Below are 24,813 nucleotides of genomic sequence, written 5' to 3' on the forward strand. Positions count from 1 at the left end.
ATTCCAGATTTTTATAGAATTCAAATTCCACCATTTGCCATGGCAGAATTTGAATCTGCGTCTCCAGAGCATTACCTGCCTCTCTGGATTAACAGATTGGTGATGTTATCATTAGGAGTGCAGGAAAGGAAGCCAGGCGTGACACCAACCCATATATTGCAAAAGAATCTCGAGGGAATAGTGATTATACTATCATAGAATTTTCAATTAAGTTTGAAAACGATATAGTTCCATCTAATATTAGAGTCTTAAAATCTAAACAAAGGTAATTATGAAGGATTGAAAAGAATGTGGCTGGGGTGGATTGGAAATATACATTAAAATATTTCACAACAGATATATTTAAAGAATTAATGTTTAATGTTGTCTTGCCCCAAACATTTCTACGGAACAAAAATACCCGACATGACAAGTGAAAGAGACATTGTGAATGAGGGATGATAAAAAAAGTGTTAGATTGAAGAAAGGGGTTTATAAATTTGTTCCAAAATATGTAAGGTGAAGAATGGGGAAAGTTTAGAATTCGGCAAATCTCAAAGCAATTGATAAAGACTGAGAGAACAGAATATGAAGGTAAAATAGCAAGAAACATAAAAACAGACTGTAAAAGCTTCTATAAATATATTAAAAAGTCACATGGTGAGGAAGCCATGTTGTTGAAACAAAAACAGAAATTGCTGGAGAAACTCAGCTTGTCTGGCAGTATCTATGGAAAGAGTTAACGTTTCAGGTCCAGTGAACCTTCTTCAGAATGGACATACTGTTGTCTGCTTTTGAAATCATCTAGATGTCCTTCTTGAGCATTTCCTCCCAAACCATCAAATTAACCGTATTCAAACAGCTGAGACAATTAAAAACACTACCTTGAAAACAGGACAGAGCAGGTCACCCCAGACTCTTCCAGTTAGTGAGAACCAACCTCCTGGATATTCAACTAAAGGAAACCTCACAGCCCGCTCACAATCCTTTGCTTTATGAGACCCTCACTTTGACTGTAAAGCATAACTTCAGTTGAGATAGCAGGGAATGGTACGAGAGAGGTGGATCTTTCAAACCAGAGACAGACTTAATCAGACACTGCGCCTTTGTGTGTATCTGTGTGTGTGTTTGTGCATGTATGTGTGTCTGTCTCTGTGTGTTTTTTGTGTGTGCATGTTAGTCTGTGTGTGCGCGTTTCTGTGCATGTGTGTGATTGTGTATATATGTGTGTGTGTGTGTGCGTGCGTGTGCGTGCATGTGTGTGTGAATGTGTTTGTGTATGTGTCTGCGTGTGTGCATGTATGTGCGTCTGTCTGTGTTTTTGTGTGTGTGTGTTAGTCTGTGTGTGTGCGTTTCTGTGCATGTGTGTGATTGTATGTGTGTGTGTGTATCTGCCTGTCTGTGTCTGTGTGTCGTTCTGTGTATGTGTCTGTTTCAGTGTCTGCGTGCGTGTGAGTGTCTGTGTGTTTGTATATCTGTGTGTGTGTGTGTGTGTGTGTGTGTGTGTGTGTGTGTGTGTGTATCAGTGTGTTTGTCTGTATGTCGGTGTGCGTTTGTCTGTGCGTGTGTATTCCACACATTCTGAGGTTAAGAAAGTCACACAGTTTACACACAGATCACACTGAACAAAGGCAGGAAAAGGAATACATACACTTTGTCAGTGACAACAGCCTTGATCCGTACATGCACAAAAGAGCTTAATTCATGAGGTTAGGTGAGAGCAACTGCCCTTGACATCAAGGCTACATTTGATCTAGTGCAGAATCAAGGAACCCTAGGAAAACTGAAGTCAACAGGAATCAAAGGAAAAATTTCCATTAGTTGAAGTCATACATGACACATAGTAAGCTGCTTGTGGAGTTTGGAGGTCAGTCATCTCATCTCCAGGACATCTCTGCAGGATTTCCTCAGGTAGTGTCCTAGGCCCAACCATCCTCAGCTGCTTCATCAATGACCTTCCTTCTATCATAAGGTTAGAAGTGGGGATGTTTGCTGATGATTGTACGTATTCTGTACCATTCATGATTCCTCAGATACCGAAGCAGTCATGCTCATTTGCAGAAAAACCTGAATAATATCTTGATTTGGACTGAAACATGGTATCCAAAATTCATGCCACACAAATGCCAGGCAATGACTATCTCCAACAGGAGAGAACTGATGCCCCTTGACACTCAATGATATTAATATCGCTCAATCCACTACTATTAACATATTGGGGGTTATCATTGACCAGGAACTCAACTGGACAGGCTGTAAAAGTACTGTTGCTGTAAGAGCAGGTCAGAGACTAGGAATATTGCAGTAACTCACCTCCTGACTCCCAAAGCCAGTCCACCATCTACAAGGCACAAGTCGGGAGTGTGATGGAATAATCTCCACTTGCCTGGATGAGTGCAGTTTCAAAAATACTCAAGAAGCTTGACACCGTCCAGGACAAAGCAGCCCGCTTGATTGGCACCACATCTGTAAGCATCCATTCCCTCCACCACTGACGCTCTGTAGCAGCAGTGTGTACTATCTACAAGATGCACTGCAGAAATTCACCAAAGCTCTTTCAACACTTTGCAAACCATCTAGAAGTACAGCAGGTTCATGGGAATACCACCACCTACAAGTTCCCCTCCAAGCCATTCACCATCCTGACTTGAAAATATATCATCGTTGCTTCTGTGTTGCTGGGTCAAAATTCTGGATTTAACAATACCATGGATGTACAAATATCACATGGACTTCAATGGTTCAAGAAGGAGCCCAACGCAACCTGCTCAAGGACAATTAAGTTGGATACTAAACGCTGGCCTGACCATCGATTGCATGTACTAACTTTTCAAAAGCTGATCTATTTGCCTGTCACTGTCTATCAGAACAATTCATGTATCCATTTTATTTTGGCCCACTGATTTTTCTTATTTTAGATTTTAGTGCAACTGATTGCTTTTCCCATTGACTCTGAGTTCCAACAACACAGTCCTATTGCTCATTCATCCCGGGCCTTTTTAGGAAATGGTCAATCAGAACCTATCCTGTATCTTTCACTCTTACAAGTTGAGCCCAGTATCCTCTGAGTTTTCTGTGAATGTTTTGTCTGTTCTACAAAGTAGGCCTAATGCAATGCTCTGAGTAGGTGACTCAATCATAGGATCCCTACAGTACGAAAGTAGGCCATTCGACCCATTGAGCACACACTGACCCTCCAAACAGCATGCCACCCAGACTCACCACATCCCTGTAACCCTGCATTTCCAAAGGCTAATCCATCCAGCCTGCACATCCCTGGACACTATGGACAATTTAGCACGGCCAATCCACCCTAACCTGCACATGTTTGGACTGAGGGAAGAAACCGGAGCACCCGGAGGAAATCCATGCAAACACGAGGAGAGATTGCAAACTCCACACAGACAGTCACCTGACAGTGGAAGTGAATCTGGGTCCCTGGCGCTGTGAGGCAGCAATGCTAACCACTGAGCCACCGCACCACTCTAAAATTGTAGAAAGGGGGAGTGCTTATAGATCTAGTTTATACAAATCAAAATTTTGGTTGTGGAAATCTGAAATAAAGGCAGAAAATGCCAGAAAATACACACATCTGTGTAAAGAGAAATGAATTTAACATCTCTGATCATCACCTATCATTAGAATCCAATCACTATTATTGTGGACATTTGTAGATAAACTAACAGAAGTCACTCAGTGAGATTGTCAATTCAAATGAAAACTTGTGGAATTGAATACCATTATGGACCTAATGTGGAGATTGGTGAGGCTGCAGAACAGAGAGCCAATATAATAGGTATGTCAAGGAACTGAGAAGAACTGATTGTTGTACCTAAGAAGGATGCATGCTGAGTTCTCAATGATTCACTGTATATATTAATGACTTAGAAAACACAAAGGCAAGGCATTAATTCCAGTTTGCAAATGACACATAGATTGGTGGTACCACAAGTGGAGTGTAAATAGGAACATAAAATTACAAAGAGATATTGATCGATTAAGTAAGTGGGTAATACAGTGTCTCGATGTGGGTTAATTGTAAGCTGCTCTATGTTGAAAGGACTGAAAGGAATTGTTAGGTGGTGTTATTTAAATCTAGGAACAGTAAAAGTCCAAAGAAATCTAGAAGTCCAACCTATACAGCTCCCTGAAATGTCAGATCGCTACAAAAGAAGATCAACAAGGTAAAGAAATGTTAGCCTCCATAATTAGAAGACTGGGATAGAAAGGCTAGGAGGTTTAGCTCCAGCTATGTAAAGCCCTCAACTGCACTGTATGCATTTCTGTGGATTTTGGAAAGGTTATACTGGCCTTTGAAGGAGTGCAGCATAAATTCACCAGAATGTTACCAGGGCCCCCAAGGTTTTGATTATGAAAAGGGATTAGGTGAAGGTTTACCAGGCTGATTCCAGGGATGGCAGGACTGACGTATGAGGAGAGATTGACTAGGTTAGGATTGTTTTCACTGGAGTTCATACGAATGAGGAGGAGATCTCATAAAGATTGATAAAATTCTGACAGGACCAAACAGGGTAGATGTAGGGAGGATGTTCCCGATGGTGGGGGTGTCCAGAACCAGGGGTCACAGTCTGAGGATCTGGGGTAGATCATTTAGGACAGAGATAAGGAGACATTTCTTCACCCAAAGAGTGGTGAGCCTGTGGAATTCATTACTACAGGAAGTAGTTGATGCCAAAACATTGAATGTATTCAAGAGGCGACTAGATATAGCACTTGGGGCGAATGGGATCAAAGGTTATGGGGAGAAAGCAGGATTAGGCTATTGAGTTGGACAATCAGCCATGATCGTGATGAATGGTGGAACAGGCTTGAAGGGCCGAATGGCCTCCTCCTGCTCCTAACTTCTATGTTTCTATGTTTCTATTCTCGGAAGAAGGTTAAGAACTGATTTAATTGAGAATTATGAAAAGTAATGATGTCGTAACGATAAACTTTCCCTGGTGGTGGGTGGAGGGGATGAGGCATGGGTGGTGGGGGCGTGGACTAGTCAGAATAGAATATAGCCTTGAAATCAGACCCAGACTACTCAGGGGGAAGGTTAGTAAAACAAAGGTAGGTAAATCATGTAGGTCTCTCCCGCAGGAAGTTATAGCTGGTAGTTCAAGAAATAATGTTAAATTGATAATATTTTTGATAAATTGATAATGAATTTTGCTGGCTTTGAGTATAAGAGAAATTAGTGGCCAAGTAGGTGGATAGAATCAAGTTACAGATCAACCATCATCAAATGATAGCACAGGTTGGAGGCACTGAAGGCCTCCTCTAATTGTAAATTCCTCAAATAGATTAATTTGTTGACTTTTTATGATACCTTTTGGGAACTGGCCTGGCTCTCTAAGAGTACCAGATGCTGGAATATTTTACAGATTATTTTAATGGAAAATCTCTGTTTGGAGATTTGGGTGTGTACTCCAGACTGGTTGTATATTCCTTTCTTTGACAGACTCCTACATTGTATAAGCTATTCTCCAGATGTAGAAATATAAAGCTAGCTTCTGTTTGACGCTGTGAGATCCTTCATGCCTCCTATACCACAGTCTTTTTTGTTCAATTTGTTTTTTTTCCCCTGGTTTAGAGTCTCTTCTGCTGTACCTAAAGCTTTCTCAGGGTGTACTTTCAAACAAAGCTGCTTGCTAATCTTTGTTCCCAAACAGTGTAATATCTGATCCCATTCCAGGCTGGAACCCCAGACCTCCAAAGCTCATCCAGGAGAAGCCAATTTACATCCTTTAGCTGTTACCCTGCCCCCACCAATCATCCCTCACAGATTCTACATGCTTGCTGTCAGTTTGCAAAAGGAATTGATAGGTGTGTTATTTAAATCATGCAAATCTAGAAACAGCGAAGATCCAAAGAAATCTAAGAGTCCAGCCTACACAGCTCTCTGAAATGTCAGATCACTACAAAAGAACATCAACAAGGTGAAAAAATATTAGCCTTTATAATTAAGTACTAGAACCCACTACTTCCCCTCAGGTTGTCTGCCTAAGATTCCCAGATGAATGCCTCGAGCTAAGGATTGCGATGGATACAGGTATGCTGTTCTGAGTTTATGATATTTGAACGATCACACTTCAAGCTTGAAAAAGGAGTTGGGAGGTCATGTTGCAGCTGTATGGGATATTGGCGAGGCCACTTTTAGAATATTGCATGCAATTCTGGTTGCCCTTCTATAGGAAAGATGTTAAACTTGAGAGAGTGCAGAAAAGATTTACAAGGATGTTGCTGGGACTGGACAGTTTTAGCTATATGGAGAGGCTGAATAGGCTGGGGCTTTTTTCCCTGGAGTGTTGGAAGCGGAGGGGATGATCTTACAGAAGTTTATAAAATCATGAGTGGCATGGATAAGGTGAATAATCAAGGTCTTTTTCCTAGGGCGGGGAGTCCAAAACCAGGGGGCATATGTTTAAGGTGAAGGGGGAAAGATTTAAAAAGGGACCTAAGGAGCAACTTTTTCACACAGAGGATGAGCTGCCAGAGGAAGTGGTGGAGGCTGGTACAACTACAAAATTTAAAAAGGCATCTGGTTACGTACATGAGTAGGAAGGGTTTAGAGGCAAATGGGACTAGGTCAGATTGGGGTGTCTGGTTGGCAGGGACAAGTTGGACCAAAGGATATGTTTCCGTGCTGTACAACTCTATAACTAAATGGGAACTCTATCTGTTTAATTCTTGCAGGTTGCTTGGACAGAGAGGCCCCAGGTTCAGTCTGTGCTGAACCAGCTCCAAATGGTTCTGTTACACAGTAGGTGCTTTTCCTGATGTGGCTGTGAAATGTTACCAACTAAAACACTTAACACACAACACTTTAGTTCCTAGCTGTAATATATAACAGATTAAGATGGAACACTTGTTTCACACAGTGTTGTAGCTGTTTCTGAGAGACGCTCTGTCTTTTAGGAAGGAAATCTGCTATCCTTATCCAGTCTGGCCTGTAGCTGACTCCAGACCCTCAGCATTGTGGTTGCTCTCTGGATTGACCTCAACAAGTCATTCAGTTCAAGTCAGGTAGGGATGAACAAATGCTGGCCTTTCTGGCATTGGAACAGTAAAGAAAAAAAAAATGTTGAAGTGAAACAAAGGAGGAAGTGACAGAGACACCTTTAGTAGTTTGCAGCTGGACTTGGTTGAGTTATAGAGTCATACCAGCACAGAAACAGACTCTTCAGTCCAACTCATCCATGTCAACTGGGTTTACCAAACTAATCTTGTCCCATTTGCCAGCATTTGGCCCATATCCCTCTGAACCCTTCCTATTCATGTACCTATCCAAACGTCTTTTAAAACATTGTAACAATACCTGAATCTACCACTTCCTCTGGCAAATTTGTTCCACGTACGAACCACTCTCTGATGTAAAAAGGTTGCTGCTCATGTCCCTTTTAAATCTTCCTCCTCTCACCTTAAAATTATGCCCTCTTGTTTTGACTCCCCTACCCTAGGGAAAATATCTTTGCTGTTCACCTTATCTATGCCCCTCATGATTTTATAAACCTCTATCCGGCCACCCCTAAGCCTCTGACTCTCCAGGGAAAAAAATCCAAGCCTATCTTTATAACTCAAACCCTCCAGTCCCAGTAACATCCTTGTAAATCATTTCTGCACCCTCTCCAGCTTAATAATATCCTTCCTAATAGCACAGCGACCAGAACTGCATGCAGTACTTCTAAAGTGGCTTCACTAACTTATAGAAACATAGAACCCTTACTGTGTGGAAGCATGCCATTTGGCCCATCAATGCCAAACGAATCCTCCAAACAGCATCCCACCCAGACCCACCCCCTTACTCTATTGCTGTAACTCCGCATTTCCCAAGGCTAACCCACCTAGACTGCACATCCCTGGACACCATGGGGCAATTTAGCATGGCCAATCCACCTAACCTGCATATTTTTGGACTGTGGGAGGAAACTGGAGCACCCAGAGAAAACTCACACAGACACGGGGAGAATGTGCAAACTCCACACAGACAGTCACCCGAGGGTGAAATCAAACACGGGACCCTGGTGCTGTGAGGCAGCAGTGCTAACTACTGAGCCACCGTGCCTCACTAACGTCCTGTACAACTGTAACATGACGTCCCAACTTTTATACTCAATGCTCTGACCTATGAAGGCAAGTATGCCACCTTAAGGAAAGTCAGTGTGTTGCATCTTTAATTACTTGACAAATGTGGGTACAATCTATATACCATTATGTTGAATAAATTCTGTTGATGTAAGCTTGGGCTGTGGTGAGGTTAAGTGATATTATTTGGTGGGCAGTTCTTTGATGCCTTGGGTTTTTTAACACACTCTACATCCTGCTTAAAATGCTTATTAGTGCTTTGTAACAATGAAGACTTATCCGTTCTCTGTATGTACTTGAGAGAACACTCATTTATCTGAAATTGCTTCCCTTATATCTCATTGCCAGATGTACCATTGACCAACAAAATTTCTTGCTCCTTCTCATGGATGGTTAAAGAAGTAATGATTCCAAAAGCCCAGGCTTTTGCTGGATAATATGTGGACACATATTTGAAATGCATCCATGATTTCTCTGATGCCTTATGCCAGTTTCAAAACTTCCAGTTTACCGGCTCCAGCCACCTCCTCTTTACCATGGACGTGCAATCCCTTTACACATCCATTACCCACCAGGAGGGTCTTAGGGCTCTCCGCTTCTTCCTGGACCTGAACAATCCCCACTCACCACCACCCTCCTCCACTGGGCCGAGCTCGTCCTCACCCTTAACAACTTCTCTTTTAACTCCACCCATTTTCTTCAGGTAAGAGGGGTGGCCATGGATACCCGGATGGGCCCTAGTTATGCCTGTCTCTTCATGGGGCATGTGGAACATTCCTTATTCCAGTCCTATTCCGGCCCCCACCCACAACTCTTTCTCCGATACATCGATTATATCATCGGTGCTGCTTCCCTCTCTCGTCTGGAATTGGAAAACTTCATCAATTTCACCTCTAATTTCCACCCTGCCCTCACTTTCACCTGGTCTATGTCTGACTCTTCCCTTCCCTTCCTCAACAATTCTGTTTCCATTTCTGGGGATAGACTGGTCACTAATATTCACTACAAACCGACTGACTCCCACAGCTACCTGGACTATATATCCTCACACCCCACTTCCTGTAAAGACTCTATCCCATTCTCTCAGTTCCTCCATCTCCGTTGTATATGTTCAGATGAGGCCAACTTCAACAAGGGACCCTCCGAAATGTCCACCTTCTTCCTCAACCGAGGTTTCCCAGCTCCATTGTTGACAGGGCCCTCAACCGGGTCCGACCTATCTCCCGCACTTCCGCCCTCACCCCTTCTCTTCCCTCCCGCAACAGCGATAGGGTTCCCCTTGTCCTTACCTACCATCCCACCAGCATCCACATCCAGAAGATCATCAGGTGCCATTTCCGCCACCTCCAGCAAGATGCCACGACCAGACACATATTCCCCTCCCCTCTCCTCACCTCCATTGTCCACCTTCCGTAGGGACTGTTCCCTCCAGGACACCCTGGTCCACACTCCCTTCACCCCTAACACCCCCACAGCCCTATGGCACTTTCCCCTGTAATCGGTGAAGGTGCAACACCTGCCCATTTACCTCCTCCCTCCTCAGTATCCAAGGTCCCAAACATACCTTCCAGGTGAAGCAACACTTCACCTGCACTTCCCACAATCTAGTCTACTGCATTCGCTGCTCACAATGTGGTCTCCTCTACATTGGGGAAACAAAGCGTAGACTAGGTTACCGCTTTGCAGAACATCTACGTTCTGCTCGCAAAAAAGACCCTGAACTACCTGTTGCCTGCCACTTCAATGCACCACCCTGTTCCCTGGCCAACATCTCTGTCTCTGGCTTGCTGCAGTGTTCTAGCGAAGCTCAACGTAAGCTGGAAGAACAACATCTCATTTTCCGCTTGGGGACCCTACAGCCCTCCGGACTCAATATCGAGTTCAATAATTTTAGTGCCTAAACTCTCCCATGTCCCAGCCCCCAACCCACACACCAGGCCTTGTTATCACATAGCCTGCCATTACACACCTCCTGTTACTAGTCACTAATAGTCCCCATTAACAACCATTCACCCTCCCAGCCTGATCGTTATCAACTCTTTGTCTGTCCAACTGCTGTTCTTTCTCTTTAGGCTCTGTCCAACATTTTACTCCCGACCCCATCTCCCTCCCCTTTTTTCCCAGCCACCATCAGTTCTGAGGAAGGGTCACCGGACCCGAAATGTTAACTCTGTAGCGAGAGGCTGAATAGGCTGGGGCTTTTTCTCCTCGAGTGTCAGAGGCTGAGGAGTGACCTCATAGAAGCTTATAAAATAATGAGAGGCATTGATAGGATGACTAGCCAAAGTCTTTTTCCCAGAGTAATGGAGTCCAGAACTCGAGGACATAGGTTTAAGGTGAGAGCAAAAAGATTTAAAAGGGACATAAGGGGTGACTTTTTCACACAGAGCGTGGTGTGTGTATGGAATGACCTGCCAGAGGAATTGGTGGAGGCTGGTACAATTACATTTAAAAGGCATCTGGATGGGTACATGAATAGAAGGGGTTTAGAAGGATATGGGCCAAATGCTGGCAAATGGGACTGGATTAGTTTGGGATACCTGGTCGACTCTAAGTCCTGTTAGGATATCCATCCCCTGTTGCTGAATATATAGTAAATTTCATTCAAGGTGTTAGCACCTGGAGACCTCCATGACCTTGTATTTGAAAAAGCTATTCCTAATGCTGAACCCATTGCTGTTGCAGAAGTCCAGCAGATGCATTGCTTTACCATTGAGCATGGGGTTTGATCTGACTTTTCAGTCCTCGTTGGCTGCCATGGAGTTTGACGTCATGAATCAATAGCTGGATGTCTCACTGGGTTTGGCCTTCAGCTGTTTAAGAAATCACCTTAGCAATAAGCCCCAGTCAAGAAAGGGCAGCACATCTGAGGATGTACATGAGATGGGGCTGGCCAAAAGAAAGTCTGATCCTTGACAAGCCCAATTCACAATGCCAAAACCATCATGAAAATCAGCACTTGGGAGATGAAAACACGGTTCCACTGTGGAATCATGCCCTGGATGCTGGGCAAGATGAAAACCTTTGGACTTAACATCGACTCAGAGTCATAGAGGTCTACAGCACGGACAAAGGCCCTTTAGTAGATCAAAAACAACCACCTAACTATTCTAATCCCATTTTCCAGCACTTGGCCCATAGCCTTGTATGCCTTGGCAATGCAAGTGCACATTTAAATACTTTTTCCATTTTATGAGAGTTTCTGTCTCTACCATCCTTACAGGCAGTGAGTTCCAGATTCCCATTACCCTGGTTGAAAAAGATTTTTCTCATTTCCCCTCTAATCCTTCCCTTAAATATACACCCTTCTAGTCAATGATCTTTCCACCAAGGGGAATGTTTCTTCCAGTTTACTTATTTATGCTTTTTCCTTTATGGGATGAGGGTGTCGCTGACCAAGCAGCATTTATTGCACATTCCTAATTGCCCAGAGGGCAGTTTAGAGTCAACCGCATTGCTGTGGATCTAGGGTCACATGTAGGCCAGACCAGGCAAGGATGGCAGTTTCCTTCCCTAAAGGACATTAGTGAACCAGATGGGTTTTTCCCAACAATTGACAATGGATTCACAGTCATCATTAGATTCTTAATTCCAGATATTTATTGAATTCCAATTCCACAATCTGCTGTGATGGGATTTGAACCTGGGTCCCCAGAATGTTATCTGGGTCTCTGGGTTAACAGTCCAGCGATAATACCACTAGGCCTTTACCTCTCCTGTATAACTTTATACACCTCAATCATGACCAGCCCACAGCCCCAGTCCCTCCGCCTCCCCAATCTGCTTGAAGGAAAACAACGCCAGTCTGTCCAGTTTCTTTTTATAACTGGAACTCTCCAGCCCAGGCAACATCCTGGTAAATCTCCTCTGCATCTCCCTAGTGCTATTACAATGCTCCTATAATGTGGATTCCAGAACTGCAAACAATACTACAGCTGTAGCCTAACCAACGTTTTATATAGTACCACCATAGCCTTCCTGCTCTTAAACTCTAAGCCTCAGCTAATACAAGCAAGTATTCCATCTGTCTTCTGAACCATTTTATCCACCTGTCCTGATACCTTAGGGACCAGTGGACGTGGACACCAAGGTCCCTCTGACCCTCAGTGCTTCCCAGGGTCCTACTGTTCATCATGTATTCCCCTGTCTTGATTGCCTGCCCAGATGCATCACCTCACATTTATCCAGATTGAATTCTATTTGCCACTGATCAGTCCATCTGACCAGCCCATCTATATCCTCTTGTAACCTAAGGCTAAGTTCCTCACAGTTTACCAAACCACCAATCTTTGTATCATCTGCGAACTTACTGATCAACCCTCCTACATTCAAGTCTAAATTATTTATATGAACTACAAACAGCAAGAGCCCCAACTCTGACCCCGGTTGGATCCTGCTGGATACAGACTCCCAGAAAAATGCCCCTCAACCATCACCCTCTGCTTCCTGACAGTCAGCTCACTTGTGGACGCAATTTGGCAAATTTCCTGGGATTCCATTGGGTCTTCTTTTGCTATCAGTCCCCCATGCAGGACATTATCAAAAGTCTTGCTGAATTCCAAATAGACCACATCAAAAGCATTGCCCTCATTGAAAAATTCGATTAAGTTGGTCAGACATGACCTCCCCTTAACAAAACCATGCCAAAATCTTAGGCATCTGTGAGATACAGTAGGCGGATCATAGAACATAGAACATTACAGCGCAGTACAGACCCTTCGGCCCTCGATGTTGCGCCGACCTGTGAAACCAATCTGAAGCTCATCTAACCTAAACTATTCCATTATCATCCATATGTTTATCCAATGACCATTTAACTGCCCTTAAAGTTGGCGAGTCTACTACTTTTGCAGGCAGGGCATTCCACGCCCTTACTACTCTCTGTGTAAAGAACCTACCTCTGACATCTGTCCTATATCTATCACCCCTCAATTTAAAGCTATGTCCCCTCGTGCTAGCCATCACCATCCGAGGAAAAAGGCTCCCACTGTCCACCCTATCTAATCCTCTGATCATCTTGTATGTCTCTATTAAGTCACCTCTTAACCTTCTTCTCTCTAACGAAAACAGCCTCAAGTCCCTCAGCCTTTCCTCATAAGACCTTCCCTCCATACCAGGCAACATCCTGGTAAATCTCCTCTGCACCCTTTCCAATGCTTCCACATCCTTCCTATAATGCAGTGACCAGAACTGTATGCAATACTCCAAGTGCGGCCGCACCAGAGTTTTGTACAGCTGCAACATGACTTCATGGCTCCGAAACTCAATCCCTCTACCAATAAAACCTAACACACCGTATGCCTTCTTAACAACGCTATCAACCTGGGTGGCAACTTTCAGTGATCTATGCACATGGACACCGAGATCTCTCTGCTCATCCACACTACCAAGAATCTTACCATTAGCCCAGTACTCTGTATTCCTGTTACTCCTTCCAAAGTGAATCACCTCACACTTTTCCGCATTAAACTCCATTTGCCACCTCTGAGCCCAGCTCTGCAGCTTATCTATGTCCCTCTGTAACCTGCAACATCCTTCCACACTATCCACAACTCCACCGACTTTAGTGTCATCTGCAAATTTACTAACCCATCCTTCTACGCCCTCATCCAGGTCATTTATAAAAATGACAAACAGCAGTGGCCCCAAAACAGATCCTTGAGGTTGAGATAGTAGGAACTGCAGATGCTGGAGAATCCGAGACAACAAGGTGCAGAGCTGGATGAACACAGCAGGCCAAGCAGCATCATAGGAGCAGGAAGGCTGATGTTTCGGGCCTAGACACTTTCCAACATTTTACCCACAACCGAAGTAAGGCTCACTGGTCTATAATTACCAGGGTTGTCTCTACTCCTCTTCTTGAACAAGGGGACAACATTTGCTAGTCTCCAGTCTGATGAAGGGTCTAGGCCCGAAACGTCAGCCTTCCTGTTCCTATGATGCTGCTTGGCCTGCTGTGTTCATCCAGCTCTGCACCTTGTTGTCTCAGATCCTTGAGGTACACCACTGGTAACTGAACTCCAGGATGAACATTTCCCATCAACCACCACCCTCTGTCTTCTTACAGCTAGCTAATTTCTGATCCAAACCGCTAAATCACCCTCAATCCCATGCCTCTGTATTTTCTGCAATAGCCTACCATGGGGAACCTAATCAAATGCTTTACTGAAATCCATATACACCACATCAACCGCTTTACCCTCATCCACCTGTTTGGTCACCTTCTCGAAGAACTCAATAAGGTTTGTGAGGCACGACCTGCCCTTCACAAAACCGTGTTGACTATCCCTAATCAAATTATTCCTTTCTATATGATTATAAATCCTATCTCTTATAATCCTTTCCAACACTTTACCCATAACCGAAGTAAGGCTCACTGGTCTATAATTACCAGGGTTGTCTCTACTCCCCTTCTTGAACAAGGCGACAACATTTGCTAGTCTCCAATCTTCAGACAACATTTGTTAGTCTCCAGTCTTCTAAGGATGAATCAAGGATGAATCAGCAGTGAGGCTGTGATGATTCTATACTATGAACAAGAAGAACACCATTTCCAGGGAGTTGGCTTCAAACTCAATAGATGCTCAATCCCAGCATGATTTGGTGCAAGCTAGTAGACTATTGTATCATCACCACCAGATTCCACATAAAACGCACAAATGTTACTGTTGTGCATGTTTATACATCAACGGAGACAGAGCAAGATGAGAGAAGTGAATTCTACCACTAATTGCTACGAAATGTAATCAGAAATAATGAACACCCAGCCAGAGAATCAGGAAAGCATTACAACCTGACCTCATTATAACATACCCTCATTGCAATCTGAACTCTTTACAGATTTGGTCCAAACATGGCCAAAAAACTGATTTCCACAGGTGAGGTTAAAGAGACTGCACTTAGCATCAAGGCTAAATTTGACAGAATGTGATATCTAGGAGCCCTTGCAAAACTGGAGTCAATGGGACTCAGGGGGCAAATTCTCAGTTTGTTGGTGTCGTACCTGACACATAGGAAGATGGTTGTGGTTGTTGGAGGTCAGTTATCTCAGCTCCAGGACATCTCTGCAGGAGTTTCTCAGGGTAGTGTCTCCCAGATCATCTTCAGCTGCTTCATCAATGATCTACCCTCTATCATAAGATTAGAAGTGGGGACTTTCATTGACAATTCAACAATGTTCAGCACCATTCGTGATTCCTCAGACAATGAAACAGTCTGTGTTCAAACACAACAAGATCTGGACAATATCCAGGCTTGGGCTGACAAGTGACAAGTGACATTCGCGCCACACAAATGCCAGTCTATCACTGATAAGAAACAATTTAACCACTTCCCTTTGACATTCAATGGTGATACCATCACTGAAACCCCACTATCAACATCCTGGGGGCTACCACTGAGCAGAAACTCAATGAACTCACCACATAAACACAGTGGCTACAAGAGAAGGTCAGAAGTTAGGAATACTGCGATAAGTAATTCACCTCCTGACTCTTCAGAGCCTGTTCCCCATCAGCAAAGCACAAGTCAGGAGTGTGATGGAATATTTCCTACTTGCCTGGATGCGTGCAGCTCCTACGACACTCAAGAAGCTTGACACCATCCAGGACGGCCTCCTTGAATGACATCACATCCAACACCCTCATTATTCACTCTATTCACCATTGATACGCATGCAACAAGTGTGTGTCATCCACAAGATGTACTGCAACAATTCATCAAGCACCTTCTAAACCCATGAACAATATCGTCTGGAAGGACAAAGGCAGCAGATACACGGGAGCACCATCACTATAAGATGATTGATCTGCTACCACGGTTTACTAGCTCTTGCTTCCTCTTTTAGTGACCTGCTGTGTCGTTCATACTGGTTAAAGTGTATGGAGCTGATGCGTGACATACAAAGGGTCCCAGGGCATTATTCTGAAGAACAGTTGGGGCATTCTCCGGTTTAAAATGTAAATTGAATCAACTTCATAACAACTGGATTATCTGCTCATTTATCTTAGTGCTGCTCATGGGATCTTGCCGTGTGCAAATTGGTTGCTGCATTTTCCAAAATGACAATAGTGACCACACGACCATAAGTAATTGCTTTGTGGTGGCCCAGGCACAATACAGACACTGCAAAGAGTTCTTTCTTTCTGTGGGGATGACTGTGGAGAAAAGAATACAGTCGGCTCTGCTATAACGCGATAGTTGTGTTCCTGCGCAACATTGTATTATAGAAAATCGCGCTATAGAAATAACGGGGCCCAAGGGAAAAGCAAGGTTGGGGTAGACTACCAAAAAATATCACTCAAAATCATTCAAAAATCACTCAAAAACCTAACACAAAGGATAGTACAGTTTGAATAAATGTTTAATTCATATTTAATTATGAAATAAAAGTAAATCTAACACCGTACCTTGAAAAAAATCTGAAGATGACTTGATAGGAGAGAAGGTTTTGAGGTTGCTCTGTTGTTAATGCAGGGGCTGAGGGTCACCACCATCATCATCATCACCTTCAGTTGCATTTGTGGTTGCAGGGTTAGGGTGAAAAATAATTAATTCAGAAGTGGATGGCTGTGGTTCATTGTCTTCTGACTGTTTCTTGGGGGTTGGCTTAAAAAAGACATCCAGTTTTTGCTGCTTTGCCGTTTTTCTTCTTTCATGAAGAAGCTGTTCATAGGGTTTCAGAAATCTCGCCAATGATAGGAGGATGGCTTGGCGCATTATCCAGGATGAGGAGAATCTTGAAATCCAAATTTTCTTTCTTGCAATAATTTCTAAAAACATCAACAATAAGGTCAAAAAAAGTTTGCCCCATCACCCAACCTCTTTTGCTGTCAAAAAAAGTTTGCCCCATCACCCAACCTCTTTTGCTTGACCTAAAGTAGATGCCTAGAGTAGACATATGGTAACCTTTCAAGGCTCGCGAGTTGGCAGAGTGGTACCACCACCGCAGGCTTAAGCTTCAAGTCTCCACTGGTATTGGCACCCAGCAGCACAGTCATTCAAACCTTTGCCACCTTAAAGCCTGCAGCATGTGCTTCATTCATGGAAATGTAGATTCTTGATGGCATTTGCTTCCAGTATAAACCTGTCTCATCCAAATTGAAAATTTGTCTAAGTTGTAGCCTTCTTCATCAATTAACATTTTTTACTATGGGAGGAAATGCCATCACATACTCCTTGTCTACACTGGCAGCTTCGCCACTTAACTTTACATTATGGTCACGTGATGCTGACTCTTTCAGCGCTGACATCGCTCAGGCCAATGTCCGCAAAATGATCATATGATATCAACACATACTCCTCCACGCCCTGATGGAATTGCGTTATAGCCAACACTAGTTCGCGTTCTAGAAATAGCATTCCCCTATTTGTCAGCCGTGTTATAGCCAATTTATGTTGTCAGAATATCCATTATAGCAGAACCAACTGTGCACAAAACTAAAAAAAAATAGGGCAGGAGTAGACCATTCAGCCCATTGAACCTGCTCCACCAATACAGTCGTGGCTGATCTTCAGCTTCTATCCTACTTGCCTGCTCCCCTACCCTCTCTTCCATGCCCCTTGATTCTTCACCCAGAGCGTAGTGTACCCATGCAATTCTCCGCCACAGAAAGCGGCTGAGGCCAAAACATTGAATGTTTCCAAGAAGGAGTTCGATATAGTTCTTCAGGCTAAAGGGATCAAAGGGATGGGGAGAAAGCAGGAACAGGGGGCTGAGTTGGATGATCTGCCATGGTCATATTGAATGGGGGAGCAGGCGTAAGGGGTGAATGACCTACACCTCTTCCTATTTTCTGTGTTTCTATGATTTCCTGAGAGACCAAAAAATCTGTCTATCTCAGTCTTCAATATATTCAATAATGGGGCATCTATAACCCTCTGGCTTAGAAAAATCCAAAGATTCACAACTCTTTCAGTGAAGATATTTCCCTTCATCTCAGTCCTAAATGATTTGCCCCTAATCCTGAGTCTGCATCTCCTTGTTCTAGATTCCCTACCCAGTTCATATTGACCCTGACAAGTCCCGTTCAGAATCTTGAAAGCTTATGTGAAATTCCTGGTAGGACATTTCAAGAAAGCTCACTTCTCAGCTGATTCCTATCCCTGTCCTTTTGTCTCTGACCTTCTGACCTTTCCTCAACCCTGGTCAGTTGTTACTCACGGATTGAGAGTGGCTGTCTGAAGGATTTCAGGGTTTTTTTTTGTCACCCTCCTTATAACCATCCATTTTACTCTTCTCATTCTGAGTAACTTTGCTTAGAAGCATATTTCCTCTCATGCCTGGGTTCGTGGTCCAGTTATAGAAAGGATATTATCAAGTTGGACAGCATGCAGAAGAGATTTACAAGGATGTTGCCGGGTATGGATGAGTTGAATTATAAAGAAAGGCTGGATAGACTGGCAGTTTGTTTTACTGGAGTATAGGAGGTTGAGAGGCTACCGTATGGAAGTTTACAAAATAATAAGCATTATAGATAGAGTTAAAGATAGTTGTCTTTTCCCTAAGATGAGGGATTTCAAGACTAGGAGACACATTTTTAAGGTAAGAGGAGATCGATTTAAAAAAAGACATGGGGGTCGAATTTTTTTACACAGAGGGTGGTTGTGTGTGGAATGAACTTCCTGAGGAAATGACGGATGTGAGTACAATTACAATATTTAATAGACATTTGGATAAACATGTGAATAGGAAAGATTTGGAGGGATATGGGCCAGGAGCAGGCAGGTGGGACTAGTTTAGTTTGGGATTATGTTTGGCATGGACTGGTTGTACCGAAGGGTCTGTTTCCGTGCTGTATGACTCTATGATACACGGTGTAAATGACACTGTTCCCAAGAAATTCATTAGAACCTCACTGGTCAGGGTTATACCTTTACATGATGGTATTCTGCCTAGCCATCCAAAACACCAATCTGACCCCCAACACATTTCACTGCATGAACCCTACCTCAGATAGCTCTGCCCAGCTCCAAATACAGAGTTAACACCCATTGGCTATTCTTGTGATTGAAACTCTCCATTATAACAAGTGGATTTAATCTTGGACACAACCACCTTAGAGGTGATACACAGCTAACACTTTGACCAGCTTTTGATTGTCTACTGTAATGTGGTTTGGCAGCAAATTTTGTTTAATAATGCACCTACCTTGCTTTATGACATTAATGGCGCCCTATAAATGCAGATGGTTGTTGAATCTCGAACCTGTGAGTGGAAACAGGAAAACTGGGCTCGGAGTGATTGTCTTCACAACTCTAGGTCTAGAAGCCGTCCTGGTTTAGAACCCGCTGGGAGGAATTAGGGGGAAGGCGATGGCCAAGTGGTATTATCACTAGACTGGTAATCTAGTGACCCTGATAACATCCTGGGGACCAGGGTTCAAATCCTGCCATGGCAGATGATGGAATTTGAATTCAATGAATATCTGGAATTAAGAATCTAGCAATGATTGTGAATCCATTCCTGATTGTCAGGAAAAACCCATCTGGTTCACTAATGTCCTTTAGGGAAGGAAACTGCTGGCCTACATGTGACTCCAGACCTACAGCAATGTGGTTGACTCTTAACTGCCCTCCAGGCAATAAATTTTGCCTTGCCAGCAACACCTTCATTCCGTAAATGAATAAAGAAAATTCTCTGCCATAAAGATGCCAGTCTGGTATTACTCCCTCTCACGCCTGACCCCTTCAGGAGGCTACTGTCCAACCTTAAAAGGGATGGATTTTTATGTCCCCATAAAATAAAGCTGAAAAGGAAATAATAAACAGACTGCAAGAAAATTTGACAACTGTATTCGAGAATGCAAAGTTAATTCCAAGTCATCCCCTTCAAGTGGATTAATTCTGCAGTTTAAACTGACAAGGGTATTAATCTAATAAGGTTCAGGATTTAAATAATCGGTGCTTGAACAGGTTTGAAAAATAAACAGCTCACCCCCTCCATCACTCAAGAGAAAGGGACCTTTGAATTAATGTCCACTGACCGAAATCATCCGCCCGGCGTGCGCTTTAAGAGCCGCAATATTAAACACAGGGATTGTTCAAGCCCCTTCTCGGTGTGCCAAGGAGGCGTGGCTTTCACAGCATTGGGTCATTCGAGAGGGTAAAGCTGTGCCTCCCCTTCAGTGTCACACTGCTCTGGTAAAGTCCAGCAACTGCAAACCCATAGTCTGATCTTTCAGGAAAGGGGCAAAGAATGGGGGAGCTCCTGTTAAAAGCTGCAAGATGAGACGCCCTCGCTTTAAGGAGCTGGATAAATAAAACATGATCCTGCCTTGGGCTCAATGACATCAGGGTTTTCTCTCTCTTTTTCCTTTATCTCTCTCTCTCTATCTGCCTGATTTTTCTTGTGTTTATTTCCTGGAAGATTTTCAAGCCTGGCTTTCTTTTTTGTACGATATCTGTGTTTCTGCCAGGGTCTGTTTTGTGGATGCAGTTCATCTATTTTGTTTTTTGGAGGGTCTGTTTGAGCTGATCTGTTTTTCGACCAAGGAAAAGACATTAGCCCAGTGCTTTGTTCCATCCCTCTCTCTCTCTCTCTCTGTGTGCCTTGTTTTCTCTCTGTGTTTGTGTGGGGAGAAGGAGGTTGGAGAGATCGGGGGGTTGGGGGGGGGGGGGGGAAAAAAAATAACAGCAGGTGCCAAGTGAAGACTTCAGTCTTTGTCGTTGGGCAGATCCCCGGTGGAGGAGAGTTGCAGATCTGAGGCGAGGGGTACCAGATGCCTGGAGATAGCCCCAGTGTGTGCCCAGCCCTTTGATGTGAGCCTACAGCCCGTGCCTTGAGCGCCATTAGAAGGAAGGGGAGGGGGCATTCAGATGCCACACTGCAGAGGTTGGTGGTAACGGTCTGGCTGTCTCTCTCTCTCTCTCTCTCTCTCCTTGCTTCGTGTCTTCCCCCACCGCCTCTTGTGTGTTTCTCCTGCTGGGATGCTGAAGGAGTGACGGAGATGGCAGCTGGTCGGCTCCTGCTCTACGCCGGTCTCTCCATGGCCCTGTGCGCCCTGGGCATGCTGGCGGTGGCCATCTGCTCCGACCACTGGTACCAGACCGATGCCAGGAGGCACCGGGAGCGCTGCAAAAACTACGCCAGCCGCACCAACCACCCGGGCTTCATCTACACCTCCAACAACCTGCCCCTCCGTGCCAGCCGCCGCCAGCTGGACCGCTGGGAGGAAAAGCTGCTGGGCACCAGGAACCGGCGCCAGCTCTTCGCCCTGAGCGCCGCCGATGAGTGCAGCCGCATGTATAACTCCACCAACACCGGGCTCTGGATGAAGTGCCACCGGCTGGGATTTGACCAGGACATCGCTGAACTGATTGCCAAAGGTAAGGGGGAAGGGGGGGTGGTTTGGCTGGGGATGTGTGAGGATTCGTGGGGCCGGGGTGGGGGGGTGGTGGGTGAAGGAAGAGTGTGTTTGTGCCTGAGGAACAAGTGTAGACCATTCGGCCCTTCGAGCCCGTGCCAGCATTCAATAACATCGCGGCTAATCTGTTGCCCAACCTCGCCTTGGTTCCATAGCCCTCAGCCTGACTAAATCTGTTTCAAAATTATCCATGTATTACGGCTGTTTAGTTTTGCCTGAGAAAAATTCAAATTGCCACCACTCTGTGTGACGATATTTTTGTTGACATCCTCCCTCCAGAACAGGCTGGCCCTAATTTGTAGAGTTCTGCACCCACCCACCACCTTGTTGCCAGCACCCCAGGGATCTCACTGTAACCTCTCAGGTCTTTGAATTAACCTACATGCCTCAGTGAGGTCGCCCCTTAATCTTGGATAAAGGAGACTACTCTGTGTAACCTGTTCCCATGATTTAACCCTCTGCATCCCAGTGTTCTGAATGTAAATGGAATTACACCTTGCTGACAGTTGAGGTGCCATGCTCCCCTTGCTTTGGACAAGGAGATTTGGATAAACAGAGCATTTTGGAGAGCTGGTGGGTGTTGTGGTGAGGAGGGACATTTTGAGGAAAGTTGGAAGCACTTCTTTGTGAAGTTGCACTCAGAAGGCTTTGTCACAGAGCCATACAGCACAGAAGCAGACTCTTTGGACCAGCTTGCCTTTGGAACAACCCGAGTTCCTGCAGCCAGGCTCCTATGGGGCCACGAGCTATCCCGAGAGAAAGCCAATGCATTTATGAACCGCTTCACTTCCGTTTTCGCTCCTGATTAACCTAACATTTCCCCCACCATCTCACAACCACTTGCTCCCACTGGGGCACGGTTCACCGTTTCCTGCTCACCCTCATTTCGAGTGCGTTGACAGGAAATTGGGCAGCGATGATCCACAGCAGTTTTTGGGTGCCATCACTTGATGCCCACTTCTCCGACAGGCGGTGACTCAGTAATTGATCAGGGCTGGACCTCATTCTCTCTCGAGTCCCTCTCTTTTTCCCTGCTGGCTTGGTTGAGATTCCCAATCCCAGCATTTGCAATTGGAAATTAATCGAGGCTTATCTGGCCAACAAACCAGCAATACCGGGGACCAAATCTTTGTAAATTCTCCGAAATAGTAAATCAGACATGTTCGGTGAATATTAGAGATTATCAGAGGGACTCTATAAATCATACATAAATTTATGCCAATTTTATTCTCCACTTGTTCTGAACTAGCTGTGAATGGGAATTCAATTTTGCACCAGAAAGCAGAAAGATTAAAGTCATTCCATTAAGTCCAAACTGGAATGGAATTGGGGAAATGGGTGGCAGTTGGCTGGCACCTTTTATAATTGGTCAGCCAAGCCTCACACCAAGGGGCACCCCCATGGACTGGAAGAGAAGGAGGGAAGACAAGTGGGCATAAGGTTGTGCCAACCATGGGTTTGATCTGTTTGGAGATAAAGCAGAGTGAGAGAGCCAGAGATTTCATGGTTTGGGGCCATATCAGAAAGAAATGAGTGCAGGTGTGGGGGGATGGTGCAACGAAAATCGAAATATGTTATAACCCACAGTTTTGAAATAGTGAGACAGATTCCGGGGTGAGTGTGATCTTCAGTTCATTCCATCATGAGATGGTTATTGGTGGGTGTCTCTGTCTGTACCAATTTGTAACTGAGACTGGTTTATACTTACGTGGGTGGAAGTCACAGCTCGAGTGTTTTTGTAAAGAGTTTCAAGCCTGATACAAGTAACTCAGGTCTCAGACTCTGCAGTGAGACAGTCCCCAGTAACAATATGATAGCATGAGAAGCAGAAAGTAGTCAGTAACAGATAACAGTGCTTGTTAGTGACAATGGATTATCTATGCCAGTTACTGGTAGTGGGTTAGCTTTACCAGTCTGTGACGTTCGGTGACAGTGGATTGGCAGTATCCGTCAGCCAATCCACTGTCACTGATGGACCCTGATAATTCACTGTCACCAACTGATACATAAGAACATAAGACCCCAAGAGCAGGAGTAGGCCATCTGGCCCTTCGAGCCCGCTCTGCCATTCAGTAAGATCATGGCTAATCTTTTCATGGTCTCAGCTCCACCTACCCACCCTCTCACCATAACCCTTAATTCCTTTACTGTTCAAGAAATGATCTATCTTAACTTTAAAAGTATTCAACGAGGAAGCCTCAATTACTTCACTGGGCAGGGAATTCCACAGATTCACATGCCTTTGTGTGAAGGTGTTCCTCCTCAATTCAGTCCTAAATCTGCTCCCCCTTATTTTGAGGCAATGCCCTCCTGTTCTAGTTTCACCCACCAGTGGAAACGTCCTCCCTGCTTCTCTTATTTATTCCCTTCATAATTTTATTTTTCTAAATTCCAATGAAAATAATCCCAGTCTACTCAGTCTCTCCTCATAAACCAACCCTCAACTCCAGAATCAACCTAGTGAATATCCTCTGCCACCCCCATCTCCAGTGTCAGAACATCCTTTCTTAAGTAAGGAGACAAAAACCACGCACAGTACTCCAGATGTGGCCTCACTAGCACTGTATACAGCTGGAACACAACCTCCCTGCTTTTAAACTCAATCCCTGTGGCAATGAGGGACAAAATTCCATTTGTTTTAATTACCTGCTGCACCTGCAAACCAACCTCAGTCCTTCATGCACAAGGACACACAGTTCCCTCTGCACACCAGCACGCTGCAGTTTTTTACTGTTCAAATAAGTCCTTTTTACTGTTATTCCTACCAGAATGGATGACTTCACATTTATCAACATTGTGCTCCATCTGCCAGACCTTTGCCCACTCACTTAAACTATCTATATCCGTCTGTAAACTCCGTCCTCTGTGCACTTTGTCTATCACTCATCTTAGCATCATCCACAAACTTTGATCCACTACGTGTGGTCCCCAACTCCAAATCATCGATGTAAATTGTAAACAATTGTGGTCATGACACTGACCCCTGAGGCACATTCTGCTAATCCACTGTCACTGACTGATGCTGCTAACTCATTCTCAATAACTGACACAAATAATGTTAAACTGAAATGGCAATGTCAGTGTCCACCTGTTGAATTATCAATGCCAGTCAGTGCCAATGGATTATCAGTGACAGTCAGTGCCAGTGGATTATCAATGCCAGTCAGTGACAGTGGATTATCAATGACAGTCAGTGCCAGTGGATTATCAATGCCAGTCAGTGACAGTGGATTATCAGTGACAGTCAGTGACAGTGGATTATCAATGCCAGTCAGTGCCAGTGGATTATCAATGACAGTCAGTGCCAGTGGATTATCAGTGACAGTCAGTGACAGTGGATTATCAATGACAGTCAGTGACAGTGGATTATCAGTGACAGTCA

At 44.4% G+C, this 24,813-nt stretch overlaps 1 protein-coding gene across 1 annotated transcript in view; it reads left to right on the forward strand.

Moving 5' to 3' along the window:
- Positions 1–20,709: 20,709 nt before the first annotated feature.
- The window catches only part of tmem178bb (transmembrane protein 178Bb), a 275,699-nt gene continuing 271,595 nt past the window's right edge, over positions 20,710–24,813 (forward strand). The window contains exon 1 of the mRNA XM_048607682.1: positions 20,710–21,393. Coding sequence (XP_048463639.1) covers positions 21,015–21,393 — 379 coding nt within the window. The 5' untranslated portion in view covers positions 20,710–21,014. The remainder of the gene's footprint in view (positions 21,394–24,813) is intronic.

This window comes from Rhincodon typus, chromosome 18 (assembly GCF_021869965.1).
Source record: "Rhincodon typus isolate 14 chromosome 18, sRhiTyp1.1, whole genome shotgun sequence".
NCBI lineage: Eukaryota > Metazoa > Chordata > Chondrichthyes > Orectolobiformes > Rhincodontidae > Rhincodon > Rhincodon typus.